This window comes from Panthera leo, chromosome A3 (genome assembly GCF_018350215.1).
Source record: "Panthera leo isolate Ple1 chromosome A3, P.leo_Ple1_pat1.1, whole genome shotgun sequence".
Classification (NCBI taxonomy): domain Eukaryota; kingdom Metazoa; phylum Chordata; class Mammalia; order Carnivora; family Felidae; genus Panthera; species Panthera leo.
The window spans coordinates 38,830,195-38,852,802 of record NC_056681.1 but is presented as its reverse complement, the minus strand read 5'-3'; the positions used below and the strand labels follow the sequence as shown (position 1 = coordinate 38,852,802).

The window sequence follows — 22,608 nt, the reverse complement described above, 5'->3', positions numbered from 1 at the left end:
GTATCTGCTATTACTCCAGAGAGCCAAGGTTCTCTTTAGGGGAGAAGGTAGGAGGGCTGGATCTTTGCTGAGATTTAGGTGATATACAGAGAAAATTATTGCCTATAAGACTTAATTTGTTCATTCATTCAATAAGTAGTTTTTTCACAGAACTGACTTGCCTTTTTTTTTTTTATCTATGTATTTAATGTTTGTCTTTCACTGATTTTTCTCTATTTTCTCCTTTCTCTTTGTGTTTATATTGTCCTCTAACTTCTTTAGTTGGACACTTAGGCCCTTTTTTGTTCTTTTCTAATACCAACATTTGGGGTATAAATTTTTCTCTACCACTTTTTCTGTATGCCACAAATTTTGAAATGTAATATTTTTATTATTCATTATTAAATATTTTTGTTTCTATTTAGATTCTTATTTGAGTCGTAAGTTATTTTAAACTGTTTTTTTTAATTTCCAAATTTTATTTAATTTTATTGACTCCTAATTGTATCATATTCAGAGAGCATGTTCTATTTGATACCATTTCTTGAAATTTGTTGTAATTTAGCTTATGGTTTAGTGTATGATCAGTTTTTACACATATTTATATGTGTTTGAAAATAATGTTTCCCCTCTAATTGTTGCTCCCCTCTAATTGTTCACTTTGCAATCACACTTTCTAAATTGAAAAAAAATTTTTTAATAGTTTATTTTTTGAGAGAGAGAGAAAGAGGGAGAGAGTGAGCGAGCAGGAGAGGGGCAGAGAGAGAGGGAGAGAGAGGAATCCCAAACAGGCGCCATACTGTCAGCGCAGAGCCTGATGCAGAGCTCAAACTCACCACCTGTGAGATCATGTCCTGAGCTGAAATCAAGAGTTGGACTTAACCGACTGAGCCACCCAGGTGTACCTGCAATCACACTTTTTGATGTATAATTTGGGCCTCCTGTTTCTTACTTGTAATTGAGAGAAATGTGTTGAAATATCTCATCATGAGGTATGGTTTATTGCTTTCTCCTTGTTGGTGTGCTTTTGCTTTACGTACATTTGAGGCTATTCTTTTTAGGTACATACAAATTTAGAATTATTGTATCTCTAATTATATCTGGTGCAGTTAAACTTTCAGCATTTGTGATGTAGAGACTCTGTCACTATTAATACCTTTTGTCGTAAAACTTACTTTGCTTATGTTTGATTGGTACTTGTTTGGTATATCACTTTCTTCCCCATTTACTCTCAACTTTTCCATATCCTTATGCTTTAGGCACATCCCTTATAAATAACATGTAGCCATATTTTAAAACCCAACCTGACATTCTAATAGCATGTTATTATTATTTTTAAAGATAATATTAGTTTTGATTTACATCAGTTTTGCCATTTCATTTGCTTACGTATTCCTTCTTTCATGTCTGACTGTCCTACTTGGATTATTGTCTTAAGTCTGTTTGGGCTGCTCTAACAATATACTATAGACTGGGTGGCTTATAAACAACAGAAATTTGCTTCTGACAATTCTGGAGGCTGGGAAGTCCAACATGAAGCCCCAGGCAGATTTGGTGTCTGTTGAGGGCCTGCTTCTAGATGGCCATCTTTGTGCTGTAACCTCATATGGCCCAAGGGGCAGGGGAGCTTCAAGGGCCTCTCTAGAAGGGCATTAATTCCATTCATGAGGGCTCTGCTGTGTTTCAATGCCCCACCTCCTAATAGCATCACCTTGGCAGCTAGGATTTCAACATGTGAATTTTGGAAGGACACAGACCTTCAGATCACAGCAATTATTTTCATTCTCTTGAAGTATATAATTCACTTGTTTATTCATGCATCCATTCAACAAATAGTTATTGAATACCTAAGAGATGTCAAGTACTTTTCTCAGTGCTTAGCAAATTTTAGTGAATAAACTATACAAAGATTACTGCCTTTGTGGAGCTTCCAATCTTGTGGGTGAGATTGGGAATTTAAATAATGCAAAAATAAATTGTACAGTTTAGACAATGTTGAAATATTATGGAAAAAAAATAAAGTTGAGCCAAGAAAGGGAGATTAGGTGTGCTCGTGAGTCAGTGGTAGAGAGGATATAGTATTAATCATGCTCCATGGAGGGCAGCTTGTAGTATTAAAAAGAATGGTCCTTCAGGCTTTCATTAAGTGCAGATCTCTTGGTGGTAACCTCATTTTATTTATTCATTTACAAATGCCTTTATTTTATTTTTGTTCCTAAAAGGTAATCTTGTTGGGCACCTACTTCTAGGTTTATAGTTCCTTTTCTCTGTGTACCTTGAAGATGTACCACTGTCTTCTGGCTTTCACTGGGGTTCGGGAAATTCATTCTGTTGTAGGTGATCTTTTCTTTCTATCTGGCTCCTTTCCTTTTGTGGCTTCTGGGGGATCTGGATTCTTATATTTCAGCAGTTGTGGGAAATTTTAGCTTTCTTTCTTTCATTATTTTGTCTGCTCCTTCCAGTTGGACATTTGCTAGACTCTCTCATCCATATATATATATTTTTTTTACCACCTCTTTGATGTTTTCTATCACCTTCTCCCCCTACTTAAAATACTTACTACTTAAAATTGATTGTAATCAAATGTGTATTAAATGTTATATAAACATAAATATAAATGTGTTATAATATTAGGAAAAAATTAGAAAATTTGTTCATGACTTGGTTTTTGAATTCTTGATTGTGTACTTTTAGATAAATACATCTGCTATTGATTTTTTTAAAGGTAAAACTAATGTACAGTGCAATGCACACATCTTAATTCATCTTTGATGAATTTTGACATTTATAAACCCATGTAACACATACCACTATCAAAATATAAAACATCATTACTCCAGAAAATTTTCTCATGCTCCTTCATAGTCAACCTTGCCTCCTAAAACAACACTTTTCTGATTCTTTTTCACCATAGAGGAGTTTTACCTTTTCTGAACCTTCATATAAATGGGATCATATGTTATGTACTCTGTTGTGTCCAGCTTCTTTGATTCAGCATATGTCTAAAAGGTTATCCATACTGTTGTGTGTATCACTAGTTCCTTTTCATTGCTGGGCATTCCTTCCCTACTGCCTGTATCACAATGTGTGTACCCATTACCCTCTTGATAGGTAGGCATTGTGTTGTTTCCAGGTTTGGCTATTGCAGTTAAAAGTGCTATGAACACTTTGACAAGTCTTTTGTCATATATATTTTGATTTCTCTTGGGTAAGTACATAGAGGTTTAAATTCTGGGTGTATATTTAATTTAGGATTAAAAATTTTTGATTTAAAATTTAAAAATTGTGATTAATATTTATTCCAGAAAAATAAGAAGCCAAATTGGATATATTCATCATCATATTTTTAAACTGATATTTGAAGTCATTGAGATGGATTCTCTAAGCATGTTGATCAGATGGATGCAATTTAATGATCTAGCTAATATTATCTAAGGGCTTTGTCAGAATTATCATTCTTAAATTCCTCAATTTTTATTTCAACTTCAGTATATCTTACGTTTACTTTCCTTAACCAGTGGTTCATTAAAAGTATAAAATAATTTTAATTATGTAGCATATGAATATGAATAAAAATGATTTAAAGCTCTGTGGAACTCCCCTTGTGGTTTTTACTCTTCAGCTGTGTAATAAGTTAAGTCATGAGTATGTTCATCTGGGCTTTTCCATCACTTATACATGATCACTCAACATGCACACCGAGGCTCTCAAACTGTTCCATTTTGAACCAAACAAAAAACAAAAAAACCAAAAAACAAATAAACAAAAACAACAAAAAAAACCCACACCTTACTATAGTTAATTGAAATGTTATTTTAAAAACCAAGATTAAAATCATTGCTTTTTTTTTTACCTTGAATGTTGCGAGCCTTAGAACACTGTGTAAGTATTCTGCCATTTGGAAAGCATTGCCCTTTGTGGTCTTTGAGAGTTTGGAACTTTAGGTAATCCTCTGGAACTTTGTTATGGTATGAATTTATAATTAAAGCTGTAATGTAGAATATTAAAACCCCTTAAGAGCATGATTAACCCATGCCTTTTTTTCCCAGTTCTATAATATTTTTTTTATTTTTTAATTTTTTTAATATAATTTATTGTCAAATTGGTTTCCATACAACACCCAGTGCTCATCCCCGCAGGTGCCCTCCTCAATGACCATCACCCACTTTCCCCTCTCTCCCACCCTCCATCAACCCTCACTTTGTTCTCAGTATTTAAGAGTCTCTTATGGTTTGCCTCCCTACCTCTCTGTAACTTTGTTTTCCCCTTCTCCTCCCCCATGGTCTTCTGTTAAGTTTCTCAAGATCCACATATGAGTGAAAACATATGGTATCTGTCTTTCTCTGACTGACTTATTTCACTTAGCATAATACTCTCCAGTTCCATCCACATAGCTGCAAATGGCAGGCTTTCATTCTTTCTCATTGCCAAGTAGTATTCTATTGTATCTATAAACCACATCTTCTTTACCTATTCATCAGTTGATGGGCATTTAGGCTCTTTCCATAATTTGGCTATTGTTGAAAGTGCTGCTATAAACATTGGGGTATATGTGTCTCCATGCATCAGCACTCTGTATCCCTTGTAAATACCTAGCAGTGCTATCACTGGGTCATAGGGTAGTTCTATTTTTAATTTTTTGAGGAAACTTCACACTTTTCCAGAGCGGCTGCACCGGTTTGCATTCCCACCAACAGTGCAAGAGGGTTCCCGTTTCTCCACATCCTCACCAGCATCTATAGTCTCCTGATTTGCTCATTTTAGCCACTCTGACCAGCATGAGGTGGTATCTCAGTGTGGTTTTGATTCGTATTTCCCTGATGATGAGTGACGTTGAGCATCTTTTCATGTGTCTGTTGGCCATCTGGATGTCTTCTTTGGAAAAGTGTCTATTCATGTCTTCTGACCATTTCTTCACTGGATTATTTGTTTTTTGGGTGTGGAGTTTGGTCAGTTCTTTATAGATTTTGGATACTAGCCCTTTATCCGATATGTCATTTGCAAATATCTTCTATTCTGTCGGTTGCCTTTTAGTTTTATTGGTCGTTTCCTTTGCAGTGCAGAAGCTTTTTATCTTGATGAGGTCCAAATAGTTCATTTTTGCTTTTAATTCCCTTGCTTTTAGAGATGTGTCGAGTAAGAAATTGCTGCAGCTGTGGTCAGAGAGGTTTTTTCCTGCTTTCTCCTCTAGGGTTTTGATGATTTCCCGTCTCACATTCAGGTCCTTCATCCATTTTGAGTTTATTTTTGTGAATGGTGTTAAGAAAGTGGTCTAGTTTCATTCTTCTGCCTGTTGCTGTCCAGTTCTCCCAGCACTATTTGTTAAAGAGACTGTCTTTTTTCCATTCGATACTCTTTCCTGCTTTGTCAAAGATTAGTTGGCCATAAATTTGTGCGTCCTCTTCTGGGTTTTCTATTCTATTCCATTGGTATATGTGTCTGTTTTTGTGCCAATACCATACTGTCTTGATGATTACAACTTTGTAGTAGAGACTAAAGTCTGGGATTGTGATGCTTCTGGCTTTGGTTTTCTTCTTCAATATTACTTTGGCTATTTGAGGTCTTTTGTGGTTCCATACAGATTTTAGGATTGTTTGTTCTAGCTTTGAGAAGAATGCTGGTGCAATTTTGATTGGGATTGTATTGAATGTGTAGATTGCTTTGGGTAGTTTAACATTTTAACAATATTTATTCTTCCAATCCATGAGCATAACCCATGCTTTTTTAACTTTATTTTTATTTTGAGCTAAAAATATTTTTGTTAAGTTTTTTTTATTTTTGTTGAGTGATTTAGAAAATAAATAACAATTATTATTTACTTTTTTTCCTTTGTTGTAGATATGTTTGGCACTAATTTATGTGGTGCTTCATAGATATTTAATGCATATTTGTTAAAGACAATAAAGAATTATTTAAGAATAGACACTTTTTTTCTTTTAAGATTTTATTTAAATTCAAGTTAGCTAACATATTGGTGTAGTATTAGTTTCAGGAGTAGAATTTAGTGATTCATCGCTTACATATAACACCCAGTGCTCTTCCCAAGAAGTGTCCTCCTTAATGCCCATCACTCATTTAGCCCATCCCCCACCCACCTCCCTCCATCAACTTTTAGTTCTCTATAGTTAAGAGTCTCTTATTGTTTGCCTCTCTCTCTGTTTTTCTTTTCCTTTGTTTTATTTTCTTTCTTAAAGTTATTTACTCATTTTTTAAATTTATTTTGAGACAGAGAGAGAGCAGGAGAGGAGCAGAGAGACAGGGAGAGAGAGAATCCCAAGCAGACTCCATGTTGTCAGTGCAGATCCTGATGCAGGACTCAGTCTCATGAACCCGTGAGATCATGACCTGAGCTGAAATCAAGAGTCAGATGCTTAACCAACTGAGCCACCCAGGCACTCCTGTCTGTTTTTATCTTATTTATTTTTCCTTCCTTTCCCCTATGTTCATCTGTTTTATTTCTTAAATTACACATATGAGTGAAATCATGTGGTATGTATCCTTTCCTGACTGACTTTCTTTGCCTAGCATAATACTCTCTAGTTCCATCAATGTCATTGGAATGGCAAGATTTCATTCTTCTTGATTGCTGAGTAATATTCCATTTTATATAGATACCACATCATCTTTATCCATTCATCAGTCAGTGGACATTTGGGTTCTTTCCATAACTTGTCTGTTATGGATAGTGCTGTATAAACATTGGGGTGCATATGCCCCTTCAAATCAGCATTTTTGTACCCTTTGGATAAATACCTTGTAGTGCAATTGCTGGGTCATAGGGTGGTTCTATTTTTAACTTTTTGAGGAACCTCCATACTGTTTTCCAGAGTGGCTGTACCAGTTTGCATTCCCACTAGCAGTGTCAGAGGGTTCCCTTTTCTCCCCATCCTCGCCAACATCTGTTGTTTCCTGATTTGTTAATTTTAGCCATTCTGACAGGTGTGAGATGATATCTTATTGTGGTTTTGATTTGAATTTCCATGATGATGAGTGATTTTTAATGTGTCTGTTAGTCATTTATATGTCTTTAACAATAGACATCTTGACTGTAGTTCACAGAAACATCACTTATAGTATTGGGCATCAGAAGGGTGAAGAGAGAAGAAAACGGTCATTGGGTGTTCTTATATCCACATTTTCCTTGGTTTCAGCCAAGCCAGACACATGAGAGTAGGTAATTCTAGCTAAATCCTACTTTGTTTACACATACCTGATAAACTCTAAACCTACAGTGGCCCACTGTGGGGCTGGTTTGTGGAAGATAGACATGGAGCCAGATCTAGGTCTCTTGTAGCCAGAGCTATCATTCCATGGTTAGGATACTAAAAGATCGCAAAGCTTTATGCTGCCGTTGCTGTATTGTCATGGAGGGCATCAGTCATCTGCTTTGCTCAAGTGGAAACTCATGTCAGTTATAATACAGCTCATAAACCTAACAAAAGTGTATTATGAAGGTTTGGTATCTTCTCAAAAAATATATTTCTGTCTTTATTATTGTATTAGGATAGTTCCACCATATACCAATTTCAGGATGCACTTATATATTTGAGATATTATTCTTTTATTGTAGCTCTTTGATATTTGAGTAATTCTGTGTAGAAGAAATACCAGGTTAATGAGATAAGTAACTGATAGATGGTGTCTCTTGGCAGATTTCTGAGTTAGAATGCAGGTTAGAGGCATAATTTTCTGGTGGGAAGTACGTAAACTTTGTTTTAAGAGATTTCTTCCTTTTAAAGTAGTTCACGTGTTACCTAATTTAATTTTTACACAATTGTGTAATAGCAATCTCCAATTTGGAGCAGAGAATAATAAAAACTTTTGACATTAAGCCCACCAATGGTTACTAGTTTCTTGGTTACTTGAAGAAAATTTTATTTCAGTGTTTTCCATAACACATGAAATCTCTGTGCCAACTTTAGATACATGTGTTTATTATAAGGAGAACTATGGTCTGTACAGTTGCTTTTTAGTCACAATTTTATCAAAAAAATAATGCAAATAGCATGTTTCAGTCAAGGACAATAAATGCATGTGTACCTATGTGGTGCATATACTTTCAAGTATTTATGGAGTGTAAGAGCATAATAGTAGCTCTATATAGTAACAGTTATTGTGTGTTTTTTAACCTTTCTAAGATTTCATTTCTGTACAAATGAGTTCTGTGAAATTATTATGGCCAAAATACCAGTGTTTGTCTTTCACTCAATTTATCTACACTTCATAAAAATGCTTAAATATTACTTCATCATCCTTAAATTTGCCTTTCAGAATGTGAAATATATGAACTAATTCTTGAATATTTATGAAGTAATTCTGGTTTTTGCAGGTGTTACAAGCCCTTAGGAATATTTAGCTTAATTTGGAACAGGATTCTTTATTTTTTGCTTGATTTTTCATTTTTGAAAACTAAGTTACAGTAAATCCATCTATGTATAATAATTTTGTATTTTTCTATAGTAGTTTGGTTAGACATGAGTCCTCATAGTTTATGATATCATGATTGAAATGCTAAGAGAGTTGTCTTGTAAGTAATGTATATCATTATGTATACATTATGTATCCCCTTAGTAAAATTCTGTTTTACAGAATGCATGGATCAAAAGTCACAGTTAATGAACTAATACCCTTTCTTGACTTTATTGTTGTTAAGGAAGTGTTTTACAGTTTATATTTATTCATATGAGAGTTATCTATTTCTAAAAAAAACAGTATGAGATCAATAGTTTAAAATACTCTATGTTCTTTGTGGTATGATCATGGTGATATGCTACCAACTGATAGTTGAACCAGATAGAACTTAAATCTTTTATGCTGACATAATGATAGTCTTAGGTGGTTTAAATTTCTCCTTCAGTATATTTGTGCCCATAAAATTATTTGCCTTAAAATGAGTAGAACAGATATTTGGCTGAAAATGAATCCTGTAGGATGCTGTCTTACCTTATTTCTTAAGGTAGGTTCTAGGAACCAGCAACATCAGCATTATGGGGGAAGTTTGTTAGATATACAGTCTTGACCAATGCCAGATTACTTAATCAGAATCTACATTTAATAGATTCTCAGATGATTTGTGTGTACCTTAAAGTTTGAGAAAGCCTCCTGTAGAAGACATAAGACTTGGCATTTGGGTAAGGAACAAACACTTCTCTATCTGAGGTTGAAGTGCAAGAGTATAATAAAGATTTAGGAATTATTTCTTAGAATAATGAAATGTTTCTCCTTAAAGTACATTTCTCTTTGGGATTCCCCCCCTCCCCCCGCTTTTTTTTTTTTTTTCCTGGAATAAAATGTGTCTAATGCAATTCTTTACTTTGATACTTTCATCTTACCTACCAAAGAAGATAAACTTCACTTCTTCCATACCAAATGAACAAACCTAATTATTGTTAAGTCTTCCCTAAGATAGTGGCATCCTGTGGATTTGCATGAAACTGAATCTTGAGAAAAGGAGACGGAAGACTGAGACCCTGATGTTAGAATGACCTGGCATGTGTCGTCACTTGTTTGGCTTGTTTCTGTGACACCATGGATGCAGACATGCGCTATTTCCTCCTAATTAAAGAATAAGTATGCCTGAATGTCTGCTATGTGCAAAATGAAACAGTGGATCAGGCCTTCCTCAGAATTTATAGTCAGGTTGGGGAACTGTCCTTGAAAGTCAGGTATCCTGCCACCCGCATAACTGTGGTATTTTGGGATATGGTCATGTGGATCCATTGGCTAGACGTCCCCTAGCTGTGGTTAAAAGGGAGAGTGGGAATAAAGCACTTATTTCAGTCAATTACACATTTTCTATTTAAGTAATATCATAGCGTATCAGTATATTTAAAAGGAGTTAGAATCTAGAGCAAAGCCCAAAGAAACGTACATGTATAGATGTACCTTCTCCTAACAAACTAATGGAATATTTGTTGAGGCATGCTCTACCTCTGGATTTGTCAGTTTGCTTCAAGTAAAAATCTTTTGTTTGCACATGTCTCCAATATTTCAGAACTCCCCTCGGCATTATTCAACTTCTGTGGTGGTCCTAGGAAGTCACTGACTTTTCTGGGGATTGCCTGAATGTGGTATTTCTGAAACTTCTTAGCTGGGAATCCCTCAAGTACAGATGAAGTCTTGCTCAGTAGTATGGTTCACAGCATAGGAGGAGGAACTGCTTTTGTTGAACCTGGTGGGGTTGTGCCTGGCTCTTTCCTGCATTCTTGGGGCTGGGAGTGAGGGTGGGAGTCTTGAGTTCTGGTGCACAGTTTAAACACCAGTGCTCTAGTGTAGGAAAACTACTGTGATTGCCATTAACCTAAAGACCTGCAGTAGCCTCCCTTTTGAATATACAAAAAGAGTTTTTCTTTTAATGAAACTTACTTCCTGCTTCCCATAATTCTGATTTTTATCCAGTATTTTAAAGTTTATCTGTCTTGCACAGGCGACCCAGAAATCTTTGAGGTAGGAGACAGCTGCTTATAGTGAATACATGTGAAAAGCCTTAAGCCTGTGTGACCTGGAACAAGACTCAGAAACACAAAGATGCCTCTCAGAAATGTGCCGTTTTCTGCTGTATATTTGGCAAGCATATTATTAACACAGCAGAGGAGGGAGGTGGCCATAAATTTCTCATAAGGAAGGAATTGTAAAAGAAAATTGTAGCATAGTATACTTCAAGATTGTAAATGCCATTCTCTTCATTTATTGTGCTGAGGACATTACTTTTAGAAATTTGTATATAATATTTTAGAAAATACTGTTAATGTCATTTATTGATTCACTTATGCCATGGATAGATTCCTCTACCGATTTTTCAATCATGAACTTAATACTTGAGATTAGGGGGCACTGTTATACACTGATTTATATTAGATTGTGTTTTTCTTTCTCCCTTAGAAAGGCATGCATGGCTTATTATTAGAGAAAAGCAACAAGACAGCTTCTGCTCAGGATTTTTCGGTAGAAAATACATTTTGACTTGAACAGGGTTTTGGTGGCAACTTGATAATAGATAATTTTAGGAGATTGGTGAATTCTGTCATGATTGTACTGAAAAGTGCTATGTGGTCATATTGAATTGTGACACACTGTGCTTAGTGAGTGCCCATGCCCTGCTTGCTCTCCAGGAGAATGACTCGGGCACTTTGGACACAGTGGGCGCTGTAGTTGTGGACCACGAAGGGAACGTTGCTGCTGCTGTCTCCAGTGGAGGCTTGGCCTTGAAGCATCCAGGGAGGGTTGGACAGGTAAGTAATTATGGGGTTTTTAAACTGGCTTGTTAATTTAAAACATGGAGTTTTCTGGCTCATCATTTTTTAAAGCCAGTAGAAACATTTTTTCTTTAGAAAAAATAAATGATATTATGGTGTGTGTGTGTGTGTGTGTGTGTGTGTGTGTGTGTTTTAGTATTTATGTAATACAAATCATCAAATACCATTTCAAGATTCTAAAAAAAACTATCTCATGGCAATAGAGTTCTCTATGATCTTTACAATCAGTAATACTGTATGTTGTTACTTCAAAAAGGCTGGGTACTGGATATTTAGTATACATTCAGTAAATATGTATAATCTTCCATTTCTTTCTTTGCAAATGTCCTATTCGTTAGGGGTAAACACTACCTGACTATATTGTGGCCTGCTTTTTAGGTGGGAAAATGACTTTAGAGTTACATTTTTATATTTCTTCCATTCAAGGAACAGTAAAATTTTGACCCTCTAAAATCCTCCTCTGGTTAAGCATTTCAGCAATGGAACCAACACATGATCCCATTCAAGAAATCTAGATATAAGGGGGGGGTCTTTTTTATGTGTAACTGGCTTATTCCTGTTTCACTTGCACATTTTCTTTACCATTCCTCCTTCCCCCCATCTCCAAACTTTAGTTCTGTACAGAGAATGGGATTTCACAGTCCATTTGATCTAGTAAGCTTTCTGAGTATAAACCAATTTGGTACATTACTTATGGGCTTAATAAATATTTGTTGAGTGAACTAATGACTCATGGAGTCTGTTAAAGTTGTTGCAAGGACTGTGCTTAAGCTCAGTACTTGGATCTCATGTTACACGCAGGGCACTGCTTGGCATGCTCTGTATGCTTTGTCCCTCACATTTGAGGAAGAGTCGGTATCACAGTTGCTTTGGACGTGGTGGTGAGTGAATGCTTGGAGGCCGGTGATCTGATTCATGGAGGACATCTTTGCAAAGCCCCAAGTGATGTTCCTTGATATGCCCTTTATAGTCTACAGGCCACTTACAGTCCCATGGCAGAGGGAAGGGGTAGGGAAGAATAATTAATTTTGTGCTACTCTTTGTCTACCATACAAGGGGATTTGTGAGGAATGATTACTCAACATATGTACAATGCTTTGAACTCATTATAAAAAGCCTTTGTCTGGTCATGGTGTTTTTCCACATTATAAAGCCCTGTGTATTTGTCAAATTTGGGATAAGAACCAAGCTTGGCATATCAGATTTGGACGCCTTGGTGGAGAAGGAGAAAGAAAAGCCAGTATTAGCCGCCTTCATTGCATTGCAATTCCCATGGCTTTCTCACTGTTTTTTGTTTGTTTTAGTTAGCAAAATAGCAACAACAGAACCAAGGATAGTTATGGACTATGTTAGCGGAATATTTCATTGAACAATCATGTAGCCATTCTGCCACTACACATGGGATGTCGTGGAAAAAGAAAGACTTCTGTAAAACTTAAACTTGTTGATTTGTGCCACTTGGCTAGTTTATGAAGACACAGTTTGTGGGAGCTGAAAATCAGGAAGAGGTGTGGTGGATAGAAGTAAAGGTACTTCACAGGGAAATGCATTTGCTTAATTGGATTATATTGCTTAGATAGAGGAGATATAATAAACCTGGAAATACGTAAGCATCAGATGACAGTAAGGAACCATTCTTGACAATCAGGAGGGAAAGAGACAAAATATACAAGCAAAGTATTGAAAAAAATGGCTTTTTAAAAAATATGATGAAACTAGGTGCTTTTAAATACATTCTAAATGCACAAGTGAACTATTTAAGAGTCTTAAATTACCCTGCTCTGTATATATGATAACAACCATTCAGATGGTGAAATGGCAATTTGAATTAGAACTTACTTGCTTGGCTTACCAACACTAATTAGAATTTACAACTGGGACACAAGAAAGGAATTATTAAATTCCACTCTCCCCTCACACCGGCAACCTACTCCCACACAAATAGGCAGTTGATTTTAGTGGTTAAGAGTGTGAACTTTGGAGTCAGGTAAACCTTTATTCTAATCTCACCTCCCCACTTTGCAGTTTCTTTACCATAAACAAGTTATTCAAAGTCTTTAAGCTCCACTTTCCATAACTGTAAAATGGGGATAAATAGGTACCTTAACAAAGTTCTAGAAGATTCAGTGATGCAATGCATTTAAGTTGCTTATCACAGTCCCTGATAATAACAGCTATAGCTACTGTTATTAAGCTCTTGCTACATGCAACAAGTGTGTTCATTCATGTGATCCTACAACAACATTATGAGGTTGGGGTTTTATAATCCTCATTTTATAAAGGAAAACAAGTCCCAAGAAGATTAAATAATAATAATGATGATGATGATAATAATATTTATATGACCTGTTTGTAGTGAATGTTCATATTTTTTAAAATGTTAATGAAATTTTACTACTGAAAAGAAGGAAGCTTTTTTTTTTTTTAAGGCCTGCTTAATGTTATGTTTTATCCAAAGAAGTGGATAAGAGACAAACAATCTCTGATTCTTTCTTTTATCTGACCTATCACTGTCTCAGCCCAATTGATATCAGAAGGTTAAGAAGGAAGACAGCTTTAGGTCATGAAATTGAGGGGAGGTAGCATAAAAGGAATTTGCTTAGAGAGAAGAAACAAAGAGTAAGAATAAGTGTTTTTTTCTTTTCTAAAAAAAAAAAAATGACCTTTGGGTTTCTAAGAGCTGTTCTTGTGGCCCTGTTTGTTATTTTTGGGTGCAGGTTCCTGGTCAAGATAATTGTTGGGAATGGAAAGGACAGTGGACTAATGTCCAGGGTTTTCAAAGAAGGAAGAATGGGCCCTTCTCCTCAGGTGACAAGTTCTCTGAGGCTTTGACTGACTTAGCACCTGTCCCAGGTAGAACCAGATGAATGGCTTATCCCACAAGTCTGCTAGTTTTATTCTGAAATCACTTTTATAGGGCTTTCAGTTACTACTCTGACTCAACAGTCTTGTGTATTTTAGAAGCATTGTGTTTTCTAAGGCTATAATAGATTTCCTACTGTTTGTCTCATGGGAGTGTTGTGTTCAGTTCTTGGTTCTACTTTTAAGAAGGTTATTGTCAATGACATCTGGGGATGGCATGGGGTACTTCATCTCCAATTATCTTGGACTTTGGATTATTTCTCAAGGAGGGTGATTAGGGGAATAGGTGTGTGTGCATCTCAAAGTTTTGAGGAATAGTTCACAAATTCCTGCTCTGGGTAAAATATTGAAGCAAATGAATTCTAAAGTCCTTATAAAAAAGGATACAATACTGTAGAAAGCTAAAGTCTGTCTGGTCAGCATTCCCAGTCTTAGCTTCTTCCCCCAGTCCTTACAAGTAAGCTCCTAGAAATAGCAGTTACTTTTTTCTCTTTTATGGGAACATATTTTTTTCTCCATCAGTGATAAGTCATGCTGCATACTCAGTGTATTGTAGCTTGTTGCTGACTTCTCCTCCTCCTCCTCCTCCTCTTCCTCCCAGCCCGACAATATGTGTGGGGTTCTTTCTCTTTAGTTCCTAAACATCTTCTTAAAATTTTTAATTCTTTATTTTGAACCTCTGCAGTGAATCCCACACATTGCTGTGCCAACAGTTAGCCATTTCTTTACTGATGGACATCTATGTTTTCAGTTTGCTATTCTTACCAAACTTGTGGTGGTGAGCATTCTTGAGCAGTCTTTCTTCTATTTCTCTGGGATGGCTATCAAAAGATATTTCTAATTCTACTTCTAACTAAGGACTGGAAAAGTTATCAGTTTTGATTCCCCTCCCAAAGGCAGAGAAGTCATTGTGGAATTGGAGAGGTGAATCCAGGCATTCTGGGTGGCATTATTAGAAACAAAATAGGAATAATTGTCATGTTCTTACCATAGTAATTTGTGTTATGGGTGGTTTCGGCCAAATAAATCTGCTCTACCACCTCATAAAGTGATTAGCTTGAATTGACCTATTTGCCTCCTTTCTTTATATCTGGCAGAATCTAGCACAGTGGTGAGCATATACTGGGCCCTTTGGTAATAACTGTTTGCAGTTCCTATTGTGCCACTTTAAGGGAGGCATGGCAAAAACCCTCCCAAATAGGGTTTCTTAGGGTATGCCAGGAGGACCCCCTGCATCCCAGCCCCACCCCCTACCACAGGGCCCTGATTAATAATGGCAATTCATTGGCCAACCCCCAGACCACTGAATCAGAATATCTGGGAACCATGGTTCTTATCACCAAGCTTCTCAAACAATTTGACATATACCTAGTTTCAGAACCACTATTTTAAGGCAACCATGGGGGTGATTTCAAGGGGCCAGAAGAGAAATTCCGCTGACAAACTGCAACAGGGGAAAGGTTTTTCAAGGAAGGAACAAAACTACTGCTGATGAGAGTCTAAGGAACTTTCTCTTACTGTTTCTGAAAAATTTTAGATTAATACAATAGTTGGAATATATAGTTTAGATAGTGTTAGAACCATTGTTTAGGTAGGTCTTACACAGTCTCTGGTATTATTTCCCATTTGATATACATCATTATTAAACCAGGCTTTATTAGATGGGTATGATTTTGTCTTCTGTTGAAAGCTAGTAATTACATATAATATTTCTGAAATACTCTATGTATCTATTTTCTTTTTTCCCAGGCTGCTCTGTATGGATGTGGCTGCTGGGCTGAAAACACTGGAGCTCATAATCCCTACTCCACAGCTGTGAGTACCTCAGGTATTTGCTGCTTTCATGACCATATTTCATAACTTCAACATTGTTAGGTCATTTAATGATTGAAAACAATATTTTTATGTAAACGTAAAGCAATATTTTTATGTAAACATAAAGCATGTGCTGAGACATTGCATAGACAAGTGCATTAATGCATGAAAGATCTTTGATATTTGGGAGGTTTTAAAAATTGTTTCACAATGTACGTATCACAGTATAAATGTTTTCCTAACATTTTCATTACACGTCTGGAGTTAACTATAACAATTATAGTTTTAATTTTTTTTCCCCCCTAGTGTGACTCATGATAGTGCCAGATTTAGATCACAGAAGATATAAAAGTAATAAGGCATTTCAAAACTAAGATAATCTCTTGATTAAAATGTTGGCATAAAATATAAGATGTATTTCAAAATGTATGTTTTATGACATTTATTCCTCTAACTATACTTTTAATTAAATGTAGGTCCTCTTTTTGTATCTATATTAGAAGTCATTATCATTTAGAAATTGTGTGTGTGTGTGTGTGTGTGTGTGTGTGTGTGTGTGTGTGTGTGTGTGTTGGGGGTTGGTTAATGGGCAGAATAGTTGTTGTCTAGATCCAGGTTTTCATGTACTTATGTAGGTATACTTGAAGCCTTTTCTCTCAGTGTGGTGATATGCATGGTTGACAAAATAAAATCATCCCCTTTGCTGTGTTACCTCTCAAGTTACAGTTCTAAACCTTTCTCCTCAATATCCTCAGGCTTTATCAGGCTTTATCAGGCTGCCTTTCCTTCCTTCCTTTCTACAGTTGCTTGCCACTTTGGTTTCTATTTCACCATACTAACAAACCCCCAATCCAGTCTAGTCCTGTTTTCCTGCTTACTCTTGACTCTGTGGTCTCTGCTTCAAGCAGCTCTCTCCTTTCTGTCATAGCATAGATCCTGGAACTCTCTTGGTTTGTCCTGTTCCTCTGCCCTGCTCCATCTTGGCTCACTTCACAGACTCTTCCCATTTCTAACAATTCCAGTCTTGGGCCTCTCTTTACTTTCCTTCATTTCGCTCTGTGCTTTCTCTTGGTGCCCTGGTGTTTTTTGTGTCACTGATCTATCAGGTGAAGTCTAAACATGAATTAATGTTGAATCTTAATCATACTAATATAATTGGCAAAAAATTGGTTTTCATTCTTTCATTTTTGAGGAGATGAGTATAATATAATAGGAGTTAATTTTTAATTTAATTTTGGTGGCACATGGAAATCTCTATGCATGATATTTAGAAATTAGCTTGTTCACATAATTAAGTATGGCCCTGTGTTGATAGAAAATTGTGGCATTTGAACGAACTGAAGTCCGAAGTAGATAATACGTTTCATTTTTATTTTCCCAAAGGAGTATTACTCAGTATATGTTGTATGGACTTTATTTTTGATCATTAGGTTATTCAGTGAGTTGGTTTGGCATTGTTTAAATGTTACTCTAATTGTCTAGATGTTAGGAGACCTGGATTGTACTCTAAGCTGAAATCCTGAAAGCCTGCCTGACTGTCGTTTTGGAAAAGAAATTCAATCTCTTTGGGATTGTCCTCCTCTCTCCTTTTAATTGGTGATGTGGAAGTTGGAATAGAAACACATTTCATCGATTTGATTCTATTAAGTACAGTGCAGTGGGTGGGTAAAACTAAAATTGTAAAATTAAGGTCTTTTCCCCTTCCCCTTGGATATTTTCTCCTTTGTTGATCTTGCATCAGTTGAAGATAGTTTCATATGACTAAAGATAACTTTTGGTTTTCTAGTTCATGACATCCAGTGCAGCTTTTAAACTTGGATGCCCAGTTTGTCATGTTATATCATTCTGAAGTTTAAGGACTAATCATCATCAGTCCTCAGAGCCTGAGGGAAATAGAGCAAGTCTCCACTTCCTGCCATTCCTGGGACTTTTGTGTGATTTCTTCACACTTGTTTCTCCTGGGGTTGTTGCTATAAGGTTGACAGTAAAAACACATGGCAGAGTTGGGTGACCAAGTCAGAAGAAAGGCGGTGCACAGAATTCTGGTTGTTTGGCCAAAATAGACTGGTGCCTTAGGCTGTTGCAGAAAATTTAGAGACCTGGCCTACATTTTAGGTTTATAGTTCTTGTAAGGCAATAATTGAAAGGCAGAGGGAAGATAGTTATAGTCAGGGTAGGGCTCTCCCAAGGCCACACAGGTGATTTGATCATTAGCCTTAGGGATAATGATCCATCATCTTGTTCTCATCACTGGGTAGGGAGGAATGAGTGGGGAGTGGGGAAGAGAGAGTAGTGTGGCAGGAGCTGACCGTGTAAACTCTAAGGTTCTGCATCATGGAAATTTGTCTAGTTAGGAAGGGAGCAGGGTAGATACCTGCGTTCTTGTTCAGTCTGTTTCACTTACTGCCTGTGACCCTGGCATGAGGTTATTTGTAAAGTAGGAATATCTACCTTAATATTAAATAAGTAGACGTATGTAAGGCACATAACATACTTCTTGGCTCAGAGAAGTGATTCAATACTTAACTGTGTTTCATTGAATTGAAGTCACACCTTTTATAAGGTACACCATTATCTTAAAAAAACATTGGTTGATTCGTATTTTTTTTTATTGTGATAAGAACACTTACCATGAAATCTATTTTATTAACAACATTTTTAAATGTTTATTTTATTTTTGAGAGAGAGAGACAGAGCATGAGCAGGGGAGGGCAGAGAGAGAAGGAGACCCAGAATCTGAAGGAGGTTCCAGTCTCTGAGCTGCTAGCACAGAGCTGGACATGGGTCTTGAACCCACAAACCATGAGATTATGATCTGAGATGAAGTTGGACCCCCAACCGACTGAACCACCCAGGTGCCCCATCTTAACAACATTTTTAATGTATAATGCCCCATCTTAACAACATTTTTAATGTATAATACACTATTTTTAACTTTAGGCACAATATTGTACAGCAGACCCTTGAACTTATTCATCTTTCATTACTGAAACTTTATGAATTTTCACTATCAACTCCCCATTTCCCCCTCCCCCCAGTGCCTGGCAATCACCATTCTATTCTCTGCTTCTATGAGTTTGACTATTTTAAGTTCCTCATATAAGTGGAATCATGCGGTATCTGTTCTTCTGTGACTGGCTTATTTCACTTTGCATAATGTCTTCAAGGATTATCCATGTTGTCTATGGCAGGATTTCCTTCTTTTTTAAGGCTGAATAATATTCTGTTATACATATATGCCACATTTTCTTTACCCATTTATCTATTGGTAGACATTTAGGTTGTATCCACATCTCAGCTATTATGAATAATGATGCAGTGAACATGGAGGTGCTGAAATCTCTTCAAGATCCTGATTTCAATTCTTTTGGGTAAATACCCAGAAGTGGAGTTGTTGGATCATATAATACTCCTATTTTTAATTTTTTGAGGAACCCCCATTCTGTTTTCCATAGCAGGTGCACCATTTTACATTCCCACCTACAGTGTACAATGGTTTGAATATCTCTACATCTTCACCAACTTTATTTATCTCTTGTCCTTTTGATGCTAGCCATTCTAACGGGTATGAGGTGATGTCTCATTATGATTTGATTGGCAATTCCCTGATGATTAGTGAGGTTGAACACCTTTTTATGTACCTGTTGGCCAATTGTGTGTCTTTGGAGAAATATCTATTTAAGTCCTTTGCTGATGCATTAATCTTGCTATTTGTGTTTTGCTATTGAGTTGTAGGAGTTCTTCGTGTCTTTTGGATGTTAACCCCTTATCATTTAATTTAATTTAATTAATTTAATTTATTTATTATTTATTTATAAATATAATTTATTGTCAAGTTGGTTAACATACAGTGTATACAGTGTGCTCTTGGTTTTGGAGTAGATTCCCATGATTCATCGCCTACATAGAATACCCACTGCTCATCCCAACAAGTGCCCTCCTCAATGCTCATTACCCATTTCCCCGTCTCTCCCGCCTCCCCCCATCAACCCTCAGTTTCATCTTTGTATTTAAGAATCTCTTATGGTTTGCCTCCCTCTCTGCTTGAAACTATTTTGTCCCCTTCCCTTCCCCAATGGTCTTCTGTTAAGTTTCTCAAGTTCCACATTTGAGTGAAAATATATGATATCTGTCATTCTCTGACTGACTTATTTCACTTAGCATAATACCCTCCAATTCCATCCACATTGTTGCAAATGGCAGGCTTTCATTCTTCCTCATTGCCAAGTAGTATTCTATTGTATATATAAACCACATCTTCTTTATTCATCAGTTGATGGACATTTAGGCTCTTTCCATAATTTTATACCCCTTATCAGGTATATGGTTTGTAAATATTTTCTCCCAGTCCATAGGTTGCTTTTCCATTTTGTTGATTATTTCTTTTCTTGTACAGAAGTTGTTTTTGTTTGTTTGTTTGTTTGTTGTTTAATTTACATCCAAGTTAGTTAGCATATAGTGCAACAAATGATTTCAGGAGTAGATTCCTTGATGCCCCTTACCCATTTAGCCATCCCCTCTCCAACAACCCCTCCGGTAACCCTCTGTTTGTTCTTCATATTTATAAGTCTCTTATGTTTTGTCCTCCTCTCTGTTTTTGTATTCTTTTTGCTTCTCTTCCCTTAAATCCATCTGTTTAGTATCTTAAATTCCTTATATGAGTGAAGTCATATGATATTTGTCTTTCTCTGACTAATGTCACTTAGCATAATACCCTCCAGTTCCATCCACGTAGTTGCAAATGGCAAGATTTCATTCTTTTTAATTGCCGAGTAATACTCCACTGTATATATATATATACCACATCTTCTTTATCCATTCATCTGTTGATGGATATTTGGGCTCTTTCCATACTTTGGCTATTGTCAATAGTGCTGCTATAAACATTGGGGTGCATATGCCCCTACAAAACAGCACACCTGTATCCCTTGGATAAATACCTAGTAGTGTAATTGCTGGGTCGTAGGGTTGTTCTATTTTTAATTTTTTGAGGAACCTCCACACTGTTTTCCAGAGTGGCTGCACCAGCTTGCATTCCCACCAGCAGTGCAAAAGAGATCCTCTTTCTCTGCATCCTCGCCAACATCTGTTGTTGCCTGAGTTGTTAATGTTAGCCATTCTGACAGGGATGAGGTGGTATCTCATTGTAGTTTTGATTTGTATTTCTCTGATGATGAGTGACGTTGAGCATTTTTCATGTGTCAGTTGGCCATCTGGATGTCTTCTTTGGAGAAGTGTCTATTCATGTCTTTTGCCCATTTGTTCACTGGATTATTTGGTTTTTTTGGGTGTTGGGTTTGATAAGTTCTTTATAGATTTTGGATACTAACCATTTATCTGATATGTCATTTGCAAATATCTTCTCCCATTATGTCGGTGGCCTTTTAGTTTTGCTGATTGTTTCCTTCTCTGTGCAGAAGGTTTTTATTTTGATGCAGTCCCAATAGTTCATTTTTGCTTTTGTTTCACTTGCCTCCTGAGACCTGTTGAGTAGGACGTTGCTGCGGCCAAGGTCAAAGAGGTTTTTTTTGCCTGCTTTGTCTTCTAGGGTTTTGATGGCTTCCTGTCTTACATTAGGTCTTTCATCCATTTTGGGTTTATTTTGTATGAAAGTGGTCCAGGTTCATATTTCTGCATGGTGTAAGAAAGTGGTCCAGGTTCATTTTTCTGCATGTCGCTGTCCAGTTTTCGCAGCACCATTTGCTGAAGAGACTGTCTTTATTCCATTGGATATTCTTTCCTGCTTTGTCAAAGATTAGTTGGCCATACATTTGTGGGTCCATTTCTGGGTTCTCTATTCTGTTCCATTGATCTGAGTGTCTGTTCTTGTGCCAGTACCATTCTGTCTTGATGATTACAGCTTTGTAGTATAGCTTGAAGTCTGGGATTGTGATGCCTCCAGCTTTGGTTTTCTTTTTCAAGATTGCTTTGGCTGTTTGGAGTCTTTTCTGGTTCCATAAAAATTTTAGGATTGTTTGTTCTAGCTCTGTGAAGAATGCTGGCATTATTTTGATAAGAATTGCTCCTGTACAGAAGTTTTTTAGTTTGATGTGGTCCCACTTACCGATTTTTGCTTTTGTTGCTTATATGTTTGATGTCATATCCACGAGTAAAATACACAATATAAGATACATATATTAAGTAGGGGTGGGTGTTGGAGGGTGGGGGGAGGAGACTGCCAATCATCGAATGACACTCTTCTTTCTCATCACTTAACACATGGTTGTTGCTTTACAAGAAAATATACAACTTGGGGGCATTCCTCCAACAAGAAATATTTGTTGCACTGATAGTAATTTCATGTGCCATTGCTGTTTCCATGCCTTCCTATGTTTTTAATTACTTTTTGTTTCAATTCTGTATCATACTATACTCCTTTTGAACCCATGGTAAATGACAGGTAAACTCAAAACATGTAGTTTCAACGTAGCACATAACTCAACTGAAGGGTCAACAATTGGAACAGCTTACTTACCGCTAGAGGCAGTGCTATGTCACAGCTGCAGCCTAGAGAGGAGGCACAGGAGGATGTCATCAATTAAAATGAATCTCCTGATTTTAGAAAATTTTAACTGTGAAAAAACAATAATTTAGAATTAATAAACTACAATTAATAAACTACAATAAAAGATTTTTTTATTCTCAGCTTCTTAATTTTTTTGGTGAAAATAACAATTTATTTTAGTCTTTCTTAAGC

The 22,608-nt window shown here is 36.4% G+C and overlaps 1 protein-coding gene across 11 annotated transcripts in view; it reads left to right on the top strand.

The window, feature by feature from the left end:
• Positions 1-22,608, top strand: part of TASP1 (taspase 1) — a 341,560-nt gene that overhangs the window by 104,639 nt on the left and 214,313 nt on the right. For 10 of the 11 annotated variants that reach the window (XM_042931627.1, XM_042931624.1, XM_042931625.1 and 7 more), the window contains 2 exons: positions 11,091-11,210; positions 15,846-15,924. In XM_042931627.1, coding sequence (XP_042787561.1) covers positions 11,091-11,210; positions 15,846-15,924 — 199 coding nt within the window. The remainder of the gene's footprint in view (positions 1-11,090; positions 11,211-15,845; positions 15,925-22,608) is intronic. The other variant, XM_042931632.1, reaches the window with a different exon arrangement.